General features: G+C 53.7%; 1 protein-coding gene across 1 annotated transcript in view; it reads right to left on the reverse strand.

The window, feature by feature from the left end:
• The window catches only part of NUGGC (nuclear GTPase, germinal center associated), a 56,199-nt gene that overhangs the window by 14,695 nt on the left and 27,334 nt on the right, over nt 1-14,170 (reverse strand). Inside the window, exons 11-16 of the mRNA XM_075925945.2 lie at nt 12,893-12,998; nt 8,215-8,345; nt 6,086-6,247; nt 4,228-4,445; nt 3,424-3,544; nt 973-1,081 (exon numbers count right to left, since the gene is read on the reverse strand). Of these exons, the coding sequence (XP_075782060.2) occupies nt 973-1,081; nt 3,424-3,544; nt 4,228-4,445; nt 6,086-6,247; nt 8,215-8,345; nt 12,893-12,998 (847 nt within the window). The remainder of the gene's footprint in view (nt 1-972; nt 1,082-3,423; nt 3,545-4,227; nt 4,446-6,085; nt 6,248-8,214; nt 8,346-12,892; nt 12,999-14,170) is intronic.

Raw genomic sequence — 14,170 nt, forward strand, 5'->3', positions numbered from 1 at the left:
TGCAGATGTCAGTCTTCATCATATTCTCCGCCTGCATCTCAAACCATCATTTTCTGGATCTTCCCTGCGGCTTTGTTTGGGGACTTATAAATGTTGTGCTCTCTGGCCAGCCTATCCAACATCTCCCACCATCTAATCCACTCCCCTAAGCAACATGCATTCAGGGGCCTGACTGCTTAAGACGAGGTGCTGCGGTGTGTTCTGAGGCTGTGGGCCCAACTGGAGAATCCCTCCATTCAATGGGGCTCCTGGAAGCTGTTTGCAAGGACTGAGCGGACTCAACAGGCCTAGCACTCCAGGGACTGCCTGGACCGGGAGAGGGGCTTGCTGCTATCAGCGGGTGCAAGCAATGGGTGCAGCTGCACTGGTGGCCAATGGGAGATCTGCCCCCAAGGATGCCGCCAACACCGATGTGTGGATTCACTGGAGAAAGCGAGGTCTTACTAACGGCCAACCCGTTCCCAGAGACATGACAATGAAGCCCTCTCTAATTAGCCAGGCACACGGTAAGGTTGATGGAATCAAGGACTAAAGTTCCTTGACTCTAGCGCCTTTTCCTTGTTGCTCTCGCACTGTAACAAGCCAAAAAAACTCCACGGAGCTTTGATCAACAACTCAGAGCTGTTCACAGGCTCATGGGATCGCAGAAGGGCAGGACTGGACGGGGACCTCAATAGATCATCTAGTCCAGCCCCCAGGACTATCTGACGCACAGACTCTTAACGCCCCACCCCGGCTAGTTTAACTTGCTTCTCGTTGTCCCTCTTGGTGAAGCAGCACGTGAATTCCACCTTAGGTCCACCGATTCCTAAAACGTTTTCTTCTCCTGCTGCCTCCACCCTCGAGTTTCACCTGACATTCTTCCACTTTGGAGGATGAAGTTCAAATTCATCCTCATCCCCACCCCTGCCTCTTGGCCAGGGAGTCAGCCCACATCAGGAAGCTCGAGATTACCCAGCAGAAGGGTCCTACCTTCATAGTGAGGTCGTAAGTCGCTTTGGATGGACTGCACCAGGGAGAAGTAAATATCCATCTTCCTCTTCCGGATCTTCCTTTCCAGCGTGTTCAGGATGATGTTAGTCTGTGGGAATCAATTTAAAGCATTTGCCATTGTCTCTTCAATCCCTGTTTGTGAAAATGAGCTAAAGAAATGGTTTGGGACAGTGGAACCGCTCACAGATCAGGGTGTCTCTGTGTGGGTGTGTGTGGACTGCTTATCTGTTCAACCCAGAATTAAGGTGGACTACGCAGGTGTGAATTTTTAAGGCCAGAGTTTAGACACAAATGGTGAATTCAAACTGTGATCTCCACAATCCTTTTTCCACCTTAAAGGCTGCCTAGCACTTGGTGCTTTCTAACTAACTTGGATTTCAAACTCCTGGGTCTCATGCACTGAGCCCTACAATTCTAGCTGGAATCTGAAGATTCCCAACTTGTGGGTACAAACTTTGAGTCTCTCCTCAAAGGACAGGAACCAGAGCCCAGAAACCTAATTTTAATGTTGATAAATGTAAAGGAATGCACACTGGAAAAAACAATCCCCACTCTACATACAAAATGATGGGAACTAATTTGTCTAGAACCACTCAAAAAAGATCTTGGGAGTCATTGTGGATGATTCTCAGAAAATAGTCACTCCATATGCAGCATCCATCAAAAAAACAAACCGAATGTTAAGAATCATTAAAAAAGGAACAGAGGATAAGACAGAGAACATCTTACGACCTCTGAATAAAACCATGGTACAACCACATCTTGAACACTGCGTTCAAATGTGGTCACCTCATCTCAAAAAAGATCTCTTGGCATTCAAAAAGGTTCAGAAAAGTGCAACAAAAACAATGAGGAATGAGTCCCATACGAAGAGAAATTAAAAAGACTGGGACTCTTCGGCTTCGAAAAGAGGAGACTAAGGGGAGATACAATCAAGGTCTATGAAATCATGAGTGGTGTGGAGAAAGTGAATAAGGAAAAGCTATATACAGTACTTGCTTCCATGACATCAAAACTAGGGGTCACCAAAGGAAATTAATAGGTAGTAGGTTTAAAAAAATAAAAGAAAGTTTTTCTTCACTCAGTGCACAGTCTCCTGTGGAACTCCTTGCCAGAGGATGTGGTGAAGTCCAAGACTTTAATAGGGTTCAAAAAAGAACTAGACATTCATGGAGTTTAGGTCCATCAGTGGCTATTAACTAGGATGGGGAGGGCTGGTGTCACTGGCCTCTGTTTGGCAGAGGCTGGGAATGGGCAACAGGGGAGGGATCACTTGATGATCCCCGGTTGTGATCCCTCCCACTGGGGTCCCTGGCATTGGCCACTGTGGGCAGACAGGACCCTGGGCCGGAAGGACCTTTGGTCTGACCCGTCTGGCTGTTCTGATGTTCTGATCTGCTCTGGTGCTTTCAAATAACTACACTCAGCAGCAACCTAAGGGAGCAGGTTCTCTGTCCAGCCACGGGGATGAGCACCCACGCTGGGGTGTCCTTTGGCATGCCTGGCTGCTTTCCAATGATACGATGCATTCGAGCTTTGCTCATGGACAATGACATGACACGTACTTGGCAGGAATCTGGTGGAGATGGGGCTGAGCAGAATATCTGACCCACACTGTGGGCTGGGATGATTTTCAGCTCTTGCTATTTATTTCATTGGTGGGTAGAGAGAGACAAATTCTGCTTGGCTCACAGACTGGCCCTAGGCCTTCCCCTTGGGTGTGTCAAGGACACTGGGCTGGGGGGTTGGCTGACATCCTTCCCTGTAGGGCCCAGCCAACCCAGTCCGGGGATCACGTTACAGCAGGAATGGTGGGGTTTCTGGGATCACCTTGCTTGGTGCTTTGGCCGTTCTTGGTCACTGGGAAGGGCGGGAGGTGTCCCTAGGGGAACCGCTCCTGCTGGCGTCACTTTGAAATGCCCATGGGTTGCTCTAAGTCACAGCAAAGCCAAACCATCCCTGGAGTCAACACAGTTCCCCTGTCCCGGGGTCCTGCATTAAACACGGCCCTGCTTGCTGGGTGATCGGCCCCACAGGGACACCAGGCAATACACTGAACAGCAGAAGAGCTGACTCCAGGGGTGGTCTGGTGCTGGAAAAAAACAGTGGTGGCCAAGCACCCAGAGGCATCCTCCCCATCTGTTCCACCTTCCCCCCCATCCCAGCACCTTCTGCCTGCTGCCCTCAGCTGTTCCCCAGAGTGCCAGAGGCGCCAGGAGACTCAGGAGTAGGGTGGTGCTCAGGAGTGAGGTGGAATGGGGCAAGACCAGGTGGTCAGGGACAGAGTGGGACGGAGGAGAAATCAAGGTGGTGTGGGGTCCTTGGAGAAGGGAGAAGGTGGGGCAGGGTGGGGCAGAGCTGGACGTCTCCCGCTCCAGGAGCACTGGCTGGTGGTGCAGCATCCCCCCTCTTTGCTGATCCTCCACTTACCTCCTCAATGAAGAACTTGATCTTCCAGTTATCACTGGTCACAGCCCTCGTCTGCCTGATGTCTTGGATCTTCACCTGGACTGAGACTCTGAACTTGTCCAGGCACGGCCTCAGCGAGGCGCTGGGGAAGAGCGAACAGCCGGAGTCAGGCCCGAGGCCAGCCCAGCACTCCAGCTAGGAAGTTCAGCTTCTTGCCCGGCCTCTTCCTGTCCCTGCTGCTGGGCCGACACAGAGCGCCAGGACCAGCCAGGGCCGTGAAGGAAGTTGTCGGCCCTGTGGTGTTTACTGCATCAGGTCTATGGGCCAGAACCAAAGGCCCAGAATCCAGCCCATGAGGCTTGGGGCTCCCCTTCAGCACTGGGGAGCACACACTGGTGCTTCACGCCCCCCTCCCCCAGCACCTTCTCTCCTCCCCCCAGGCTCTGGTGTGTGAGGGGTAGGCAGGGAGTGTCTCCCTCCATCCCAGTCAGGACCCCCCCCCCCAGTGAAGATTTGGGAGATTTCATGGCCTCTCACTTGTGTTCGGCCCCCTGACTGATTTTTTGGTGGGTCAATGGCCTCCGGCCCAAAAACTGTTCCCCCTTCCTCTGTGTGAGAACATGCTGCACTACCAGGGCCGCTGGGTCACAGTGCAGACATGTCCGGCCCTCTGTACACCCAGGTTCTACCCCCGAAAGAAGCTCATGCCATGGCTGCAGTGAGGTTAGGGAAGCTGGGGGGAAGGGAGAGGAAACTCCACCGGATTAGGTTACCCGGGAGGGGCAGGAACCGGGGGTCACGGGGGGGGGGGGCAGACAGCCCTACCAAAGGGAGCTCGATATCTCTGCAGCCTGTACAGGGCAGGGGTCGTCTCTCCTGAATATTTCTGCAAACACGGGGTCGATTGCATCATAGATGGGCTGAGCCAGGGCGGTGTTGAGGTCCAGGTAGCCGAAGGTGGGGGACATGTACACCCCGTTCTTCTGGCACAAGGCTTTCAGGGTCCTGTGGAAACCTTGGTTGCTGTTCCGGTTGGTGTTGCGCTGGACAATTGGAAACACAATTGCAACACAGTGAGTACGGGGGATACGACTGACAATTTGTAGAACTGTAGGCCCCTGCGTGCTGGGAGCCACCCTGTGACATGGCCCTGCAGAACTAGTACACCCTCCCCCTGGAAACAGCCATGAAGGATGAGCAGAGCAGTGAAGGTGGGTCCTCTGGGCCAGTGTAGAGAGGCCTCTCCAGAGGAGCCATCTTGGAAACCATAGCAACGTGTCCCTGAAGGGCTAGCGACAGCCAATCAGAGCCCAGCAGGTTCATATAAAAGGAGCTGCAAGGGCTGAGCAGGTGGGTGCCCGGCTAGGCAGAGAGGAGAGAAGAAGGGAGCTGCTCTGGCTCAGGACCTCGACAAATAGCCGGAGTCCACAGGGGGCTGAACCCACTGAGATTGCAGAGAACAGTCTGCGGAACGAGATGGCAGAACGCTAGGCAGGGGGAGGTGTTGCCTTCCTGGCCACACCCATTCTCTGCCCCCAGAATCCGACTGTAGGCATACGGGGAAGGGAGTGGGGGGAAGGAGTGTTGTTTCCTCCAAGCACCTGCCCTCCCTGTGCTCAAGGAAAGTGATTTGTTGTGCGCGCTGTTACACGGACACCTTCTATCTGATTGTTCATGGCAGATGCAAAAGAGGGAGGGGTCTGGATAAGCAGAGTTCCCATCTAAACACTTTCACTTAAAGGTCTCCACGGGGCGCCGCAAGCAGCTGACCAGGTCTCTCATCTGCAGTGTGTTTTGTGAGCACACAACGTTAATTTTCCTAAAGACGTGGCGAGTGCTTCCCCATGATACCAACTGGAAACTATGGCCATCCTGTATACCTACGCTGGCCCATCCATTAGAATGGGGATGTCTGACCCTCCAGGACGCTTTTGGAAAGGACAGAATTCTTAGGCCAGGGCTGCACTAGACCCAGAAGGGTTGATTTTTCTAAGCTAAAGAGTCGTGCTGCCTGAGAGCTCGGTCTGCTACTCTGGCTGGTAGGGAAGGAAACAAAGGATCTGTGCCCTCAGTCAACAGATGCCAATGGCACCATGAGACGGCTACGGCTCGTGCATGGCGCAGCCAGGTGCTGCTCGCAGAAATCTCCATTCACCAGCGTGAGGACCCACCGACTCCTGGCACCGCTGGAAGAACAAGGTGCTGCTCTCCTCCAGTGGCTTTTATCTAACGCTCTTTACAAATCATGGAACACTAGGACTGGAAGGGACCTCGCGAGGTCATCGAGTCCAGTCCCCTGCCCTCACGGCAGGACCAAATACTGTCTAGACAAACCCAAATTCCTCCTCTCAAGACCCGATACCAGTTAGCCCTCTTAGGATTTTCCTGCCCAGACCCCAAAGCACGTGGTAGGGAAGCCCTGGGCTGGGTTCCCTAGGGAGGGGGGTGGAATCTCCATCTCTAAAGGTGTTTAAGTCCCTGCTGGACAAAGCCCTGGCTGGGATGATTGAGCTGGGGTTGGTCCTGCTTTGGGCAGGGGGCTGGACTTGATGCCTTCTGAGGTCTCTGATTCATGATTCATGTCACCACAGTTCATAAGCCACTGGAACGCCACAGCAGAGGCAGATGGTGGCCGGAGAACAGAAGCTGCCCACATGGGCTCAGTGGAGAGTCTGCAACTCACCGAAATGAGCTGTGGGAGAACATCAGCATGAGAGATCTTTGCTTCCTCCAGGCCTTTGTCAAGGGGCTGCTCCAGCTGGGCAAAACACTTCTCAATCTCCTTCTCCAAAGCCTCGATCTTGCCCTCCACGAAGCTTTCCAGGTCGCTCTGCTGGTAGAGATCCTGCAACAGCAGAAGGGCAGAGGCCACGTCACTGCGCTGCCAAGGCAGGAGGCAAAATGAAGGGACCTGTTCTGATTTCTGCTCAGACCTGCAGCGCGGGCCTGGCTTCAAACAGCCCCTGCCTGGCAGGCACCTAAGGAGCACAATGCGCTGGAAGAGGGGGTCACCCGTCCAGCCAGGGGCATCCTGCGTTGGTACGGAGCCAAAGCCCTCGAGTGCGACGTGGCACTGGAGGCTGCTGCAAGGGGAGAGGTCAGGGCTTGGGCAGTGGGTGAAGGTAGGGCTAAGGGAGGCAAGCCCCGCCCCTTCTGCTCATGTCCCTCCCCTTCTGTCAATGCCCCATCCCCATGGGAGCCAAGATGCATCCCTGCCCCTCCCCAGCACCACTGGGAGGCCGGGCAGTGCACTGCTCTAGCCTCCCCAGAGCACTAGGAGAGCAGAAACTGGGGGGCACCAACACTCCCCCCCCAGAATGCCTCCAGCAGGCAGCAGGTGGGTGGGGCTTCGCTGGCAGGTTGGGAAGGCAAAGCCTCCCCCTGCCCAGCGTACCTGCCGCCCACGGGGGAAGGGTTGGCGGGAAGTGACAGCAGGGCTAGTGGGAAAGTTCCAGCGTGTGGCTGCCTTGGCAGAGGCAGCCGGTGGTGGTTTCACGTGTCGATGACAGGGAAGGAGAGATCAGAATCTCTGTGGATGTTGTTTTTCCACCTCCTTTCTCTGCTTCACCCAGCCACAGACACACACACCCCCCCCCCCCCCCCCAGGTGTGAAGAGCTGATTTTGTCCCCAGGGATAAAGACATTAGCTAAGCCTGGAGAGTCATCATCAAACCCCAACTTGCCGATGGGAAAGGGGCTTTGCAAGGGGGGGGCGTCTACGCTGGGGGCAACGTTGTGTTTCAGTCTGGGGCAACACTGGGGAAGGCGCGACACAGCCCGCCAGCCGGACCCGGCCCGCCACGCCATTTGTTGCAGCCCCTGGCCTGCCCTGGCAGGAGAAGAGAGAGTTCATGAGCTCCCCTGTCCCAGGCCCCACTCCCAGCTCTGATGACTGGCCTGGGGGAGGGGGAAGGGCATGCAAAGTCTGTTGCCACCCCCCCCACACACACACGGGTGTGAGGTTCTGTGTGGCACATGCAGGGGACTCCAGTGGCCGGGGCCACTGCAGGAGGGAGCCTGCCTCAGGGACCCAGCTGGGCTGCTGGCTGGCAGCCACCGAAGGTAAAGGACTCCTGGTCAGAGCCTGTCTCTTGCACCCCAGACCCTCCCCCTTCCTAACTCCCTGCCCCAGGTCACCACCCAAACCCTCTGTGCACCCCGTAGGTTACAATTCCCTCCCAGACCCCATAACCCTACTACACCCCTCCCCCTCTCAAAATTCACTCCTGCACCCCTGCTCTCTCCTGGACCCTGCACCCCAATTCCCTGCCCCAGGTCATAGCCTCCTCCCAGAGTCCACACACCCTCCTGCACCTGTTCTCTACCCTGATCTCCTTCTGCATCCACCTCCCTCCTAAACTCCACACCCCGTCCCTAGAGAAGTGCAGCCCTTGACAATGCTGAGGGAGTAAGCTGTAGTTTACAGGGTGAAGTGATTGCAATCCCTTCGTAATCCAGCCATGCTCTGGGGAAAGAACTCGGATCCTCCTCCATCCGAAAACATAGCCCCTTTCCCTCATTTGAACCATCCTCATTAGCCGTCAGCAGTCCAGTGTCTATGGCACACAGCTGGACAGCTCCAGCTCCGCCCAGATGCATTTACATGCTGGCCAGCTCATTCCTAGCTTTTTGGAGCCCAGTCTTTGCATTTGTTCCCTGTTAGGACCTGGAGAGCGGGCAGCCTGACTCGAAGGCCCAGGGTTGGGAGAGGCAATGGAGAGAAGGCGCAGGGAAGCGGCTGCGGTGTGAGGAGAGGGTAATATCCCCTGCAGCAGGCAGATCAGAACATCCCCCCGGCCGTTCTAGCCATACCATCGCCTCTTTCGTAAAGTTGTTCTGGGCCAGCAGGACAGCGCTGTGAACCTCAGACATATAACCCTCCAGCTGCTTCTTCTTCTCCTTGCGATAGACAGTCCTGACGTGCTCTCTCAGCTTGGGGATCTCTGGAAGGGCACAGAGAGGCAGAGGTGAGCCGGGCCGCCAGCCCAGTGGGGGACAGCAGGGCGAAGGGTGTGGGGCTGTGCAAAGCTTCGTGCCCTGCGCGGTGCAGCAAGGGCGACCGGACCCCCAACATGGATGCAGCACGGTCGACGGCCTCGCTACCACCTCTGGGGGGACCACAAGAATAGATCAGAGTGCTGGGGGAACCTCTCAGATCCAGGACTCTCTGGTCCAGCAACGATTGCCCCTCCCCCCCCCCGCCCAGCCCTTGACAATGCTGAGGGAGTAAGCTGTAGTTTAGATAGGGTGAAGGGATTGCTATCCCTTCGTCATCCAGCCATGTTCTGGGAAAAGAACTCGGCTCCTTCTCCATCCAAAAACATAGCCCCTTTCCCTCGGGGGAACATAGCTTGCGGGGAGGGGGGGGCTCTCAGCTCCAGAGAGCCCTGCGTGTAAGAGGAGGGAAGAGGGCAGCTGGCATGGCCCATCCAAACATACTAAGAGCCGAGGGGGCTGCTGGTTACACACCTGCTGCTTTTGAGGGGAAGGAGACCGGGCAGTCATTCATGGGCGGGGTGGTGGTGGGGAAGTAGACTGTTGGGCCGAAAGGCCTGTTGTTAAGCAAAAGCCTGTTGCCATTGCAATCAACCCTGTTGCAAGCGTTATGAATAATTTGTGTAGGCCCCCTTTACTATAGGCACCTCTCATGGTTACAGGAAAGACGTGGTGTGCGGCCTGCTCCGGTGCAGCTTTTTCAAAATAACGACTCTCCAGAGACATTCCAGCCAAGGACTCCCCCTGCTTCCTGGGGCTCTACGTCGAGGTCGTGCATCCACACTCAGGAAACCTGCCTGGGTCTCATTTCAAGGATCCCCCTAAGTGGGGACCTGCTAGTTCAATTTTGTCAAATCGGGAGTTACTAAGTCGAATTTAGTTCGAACTAGTTTCCTACTGTAGGCATGTCCCTAAGGGGCACTTGTAGGACATAAAAGATTATGCTGTGCCAACAACCCTTGCCGACAGGAAGAAGGAACTGAGCAGATGACGGGGTTGGTCAGTGGGTTCCACTTTCACCACCACGCCGGAATCGCTCCACAGGGCTCCACAGCCAACCCAATGGGTACAGCCAAGGAACGCCTTCTGACAGTGGTGCACACAGTGCGTGCACACCTCAGTGGCATGGGCATGAGCAACACATCTCAAAGAAGAAATGTAATCCCCAGAGTTTGGGGGGGAAAGCATCTGCATGGGCCTTGGAACCAAATTCCTGCTCTTGTGAAGAGAGCCCGTCACCAGTAAGAGAAGCACAGATAGCAATATGCAATGCTGGGCAGGGACACAACGAGGAAGGAGCAACAGAGGAGGACCCCTGATTCAAACGGAGAAGGGCAGGCGATCAGCTAGTTATCTAAGTTGTTTGTACATGAACACCAGAAGCCTGAGAAACAAACAGGAGGAACTGGAAGTCCTGGCCCAGTCAAAGAGCTGTGATGTGACTGGAATAACAGAGACTTGGTGGGATGACTCACATGACTGGAGCACGGCCAGGGAAGGGTGTAAACTGTTCAGGAAGAACAGGCAGAGGGATAAGGAGGAGAAGTGGCTCTGTATGTCAGAGAGCAGTAGGATTGCTCCGTGCTGCAGTATAAAGAGGGAGAAAAGCCTGTTGAGAGTTAAGCTTAGAGTCAGGAGCAACGGGGTGATGTTGTGGTCTGCATCTGCTGTTGACCACATCTGATGGATGAAGGAGATGAGGCTTTCTTCAGACAACTGAGAGAAGATCCCAGACCCTGGTTCCCATGGGGGACCCTGACATCTGCTGATGCCCTGTGGCTATGTCTACTCTGTGAGGGTTTTCCGGGATACCGAAGTTATCCTGAAAAAACCCTGCCACATCCAGGGGATGCGTTTGCTCTTCCACTTTTTTTGTGGAAGAGCAGACACGCTCTTTCGGGGAACCCTGTCTATCTCATTCTACAAGGAATAAGGGCTCCTCCAAAAGAGGCAGCTTTTCCATTTGGTCCCATCTTGACGGGGCCATATGGCGGAAAAGCCTCTTCCAGAAAAGAAATCTGAAAAAGCTCTCAAATTGCGGTGCATAATTTGCATAGTTTCTTCCAAAAAAACCGCAGCAGTGTAGACCTAGCCTCAGAGAACTGATGGGCAGGATCCCCTGGGATGTAACATGAAAGGGACAGGAGTCCAGGAGAGCTGGCTGGATTTTAAAGAAGCCTATTGAAGGCACAGGAACAAACCATCCCGATATGCAGTAAGGAAAGCAAATGTGGTAGGCGACCAGAATGGCTTAACAAGGAAATCCCTGGCAAGCTTAGACACAAAAAGGAAGCTTATAAGAAGTGGAAACTTGGACAGATGACTAGGGAGGGGAATAAATACATTGCTTCAGCATGCAGGGGAGTAACCAGAAAGACGAAAGCACAATTGGAATTGCAGCTAGCAAGGGATGTGATGGGAAACAAAAAAGGTTTCTACAGGCATGTTAGCAATAAGAGGGTTATCTGGGAGTATGTGGGGCCCTTACTGGAGGAGGGAGGTAACCTAGTGACAGATGATGTGGGGAAAGCTGAAGTACTCAATTCTTTTTTTGCTTCTGTTTTCACAAACAAGTTCAGCTCCCAGACTACTGCACTAGACCAGTGTTTCTCAACTTTTTTATGCTCATGGCCCCCTTCTGAGCCTCATTTACCTCTGTGGCCCCCTCATAGCCGGTGTTAGTTGGAAAGAACGGTACATAATTTACCTAATGTTCCGTTTTTTCCATGTGGCCAGCATAGAGGCAGGGTGTGGTCCCTGGGAAGCCATATGGCCCACGGTTGAGAACCACTGCACTAGGCAACGCAGTATGGGAAGGAGGTGGGCAGCCCTCGGTGGAGAAAGAACAAGTTAAGAACTATTTAGAAAAGCTAGACACACACAGATCCATGGGCCTGGATTTAATGCATCCGAGGGTCCTGAGGGAGTTGGCAAATGTCATTGCAGGACCGTTGGCCATTATCTTTCAAAACTCGTGGAGATCGGTAGAGATCCTGGATGATTGAAAAAAGGCAAATGTAGTGCCCATCTTTAGAAAAGGGAAGGACAAACCAGGGAATTACAGACCAGTTGGCCTCACCTCAGACCCTGGAAAAATCATGGAGGGGATCCTCAAGGAATCTATTTTGATGAACTTGGAAGAGGGGAAAATGATCACGAATAGTCAACATGGATTCACCAACGGCGAATCCTGCCTGACCAATCTCATTAGCGTCTATGACAAAGTAACTGGCTCTGCTGACGTGGGGAAGTCAGTGGATGTGATATATCTTGACTTTAGCAAAGCTTTTGATACATCTCCCACAATATTGTTGCCAGTAAGTTAAGGAAGTATAGATTGGATAAATGGACAGTAAGATGGATAGAAAGCTGGCTAGACTGTTGGGCCCAACGGGTCGTGATCGATGGCTCAATGTCTGGTTTGCAGTCGGTTTCAAGTAGAATGTCCCAAGGATCAGTTCTAGGGCCGGTTTTGTTCAACATCTTTATAAATGACTTGGATGAGGGGCTGGACTGCACCCTCAGCAAGTTTGCAGATGACACTAAGCTAGGGGGAGAGGTAGATATGCTGGAGGGCAGGGATAGGGTCCAGAGTGACTTAGACAAATTGGAGGTTTGGGACAAAAGAAATCTGATGAGGTTCAACAAGGACAAGTGAAGAGTCCTGCCCTTGGGATGGAAGAATCCCAAGCATTGTTATAGGCTGGGGACCAAACGCCTGAGCAGCAGTTCAGTAAAAAAAGCCCTGGGGATTACAGTGAATGAGAAGCTGGATATGAGTCAAAGGGGTGCCCTTCTAGCCAAGAAGAACCAAGAAGGCTAACAGCACATTAGGATGCATTAGGAGGAGCATATTCAGCAGATCTAGAGAAGTGATTATTCCCCTTTATCTGGCACTAGTGAGGCCACATCTGGAGTGTTGCATCCAGTTTCCCCACCTTCCCCTTTACAAAAAGGATGTGGAATCATTGGAGAGGATCCAGCGGAGGACAACCAAAATGATTCAGTGACTGGAGCGTATGACCTATGAGGAGAGGCTGAGGGATTTGGGTTTGTTTAGTCTGCAGAAGAGAAGAGCGAGGGGGGATTTGATAGCAGCCTTCAAATCCCTGCAGGGGGATTCCAAAGAGGATGGAGAGAGGCTGGGCTCAGTGGAGACAGACGGCAGAACGAGGAGCAATGGTCTCAAGTTACAGTGGGGGAGGTCTAGGTTGGATACTAGGACAAACGATTTCCCTAGGCGGGTGGGGAAGCACTGGGATGGGTTCCCTAGGGAGGGGGTGGAATCTCCATCTCTAGGGTTGTTCAAGTCCCAGCTGGATCAAGCCCTGTCTGGGATGATTGAATTGGGGTGGGTCCTGCGTTGGGCAGGGGGCTGGACTCGCTACCTCCTGAAGTCTCTGCCAGCCCTGGGGTTCTGTGATTTTAAGCAGAGAAAGTACCCTGGGCAATGAAGCGTTAGCAACTCAGGTAAGAGGAAACCAGTGCACGTTACCTGTCTCCTCCTTCGTGAGATACTTCCCTTCCCAGTATTCTTTGGCGCTGACGGTGTAAACTAGATCAGGGTTCTGCAGGAGCTCCAGATCACTTTCCAGAGTTTTCTAAAACACACACAAGACACACACACAAACACTGTGACAGGGTCAGAGCAGACGGCTATAAGAAAGCAATGGAGGGGAGCTGTATAATCCTCACACCGATGAGATCTCTGTTCCCAGGGTAACAGTGAGGGGCTGGTTTAGAACCAACAGAGGCAATGTGGGGGTGGAGGAAAACCTGGGGCTAATTGACCAGGCCGGCAGAGTCAGGCAGCTTGGGCCAATTAGGACAACTGGGGGCAATTAAGAAAACCAATTCAGACTGGCTAGAAAAGAAGCTGTGGGCAGTGGTAGGGGGTGTGCAGCTGGGAGGAAGGAGGAGAGAGGCGCCGGGAGTAGGAGGAAAGGAGCCCACAACTAGCAGGACAAACTGGAGAGAAGGAAAGGGCTGAGGGTATGTCTACACTACAGCGCTAATTTGAACTAACTTAGTTCGAATTAGTTAATTCGAACTAAGCTAATTCGAACTAACGGATCCAGACTAAAAAACTAGTTCGAATTAGCGTTTTGCTAATTTGAACTAGCATGTCCACATTAAGTGGACCCTGAACCGGGGTTAAGGATGGCCGGAAGCAGTGCCGGCAGGGCATCAGAGGAGGACTTAGAGCATGAAGATGCTGTCTCAGGCTAGCCGAGGGCTGTGCTTAAAGGGTCCCGACCCCCATCCCGGACAGACAGGGGTGCCCCGCTTGCAAAGCAGTCCTGGCTTGGAGTGTCCGGACTACCACACTGGGCACATCACACCACTCGGCCATCAGCCCGGCTGCACTTGCCGCAGGCTGCCATCTGGGGAAAGGGGGCAACTGGGGGGCTGCAGGAGAGCTTCCACCCCCAGAAGCCCGCAGAGCCAGCCCAGTCCTCCCCATCGGGGGCTCGTGTCCCATTCCTCCCTCACCTCCTTCCACTTACTCTTCCCTAGCCCCTCTTCTCGATGTACAAAATAAAGATAACGTTTCTTCCAAAATGGAATCTGTCTTTATTGAACAAATCTGGGTCTCGGTGGACCCCCTTGATTTTCATGCACACCTGCTCCTGGGTGGCCAGGCTGGCAGCTCTCCTGCCCTAGATGCCACTTTCCTGTGCCGAGGTCCACGATGTCCGCACTAGCCCAGGTGGGTGCCCGCCTCTTGCGGTCCCGGGCAAGCTCCCGAGAGCCACCAGCCTGGGCCCAGGAA

The sequence above is a fragment of the Pelodiscus sinensis genome, chromosome 3, assembly GCF_052426305.1.
Source record: "Pelodiscus sinensis isolate ZL-2025 chromosome 3, ASM5242630v1, whole genome shotgun sequence".
In the NCBI taxonomy this organism is placed as follows: domain Eukaryota; kingdom Metazoa; phylum Chordata; order Testudines; family Trionychidae; genus Pelodiscus; species Pelodiscus sinensis.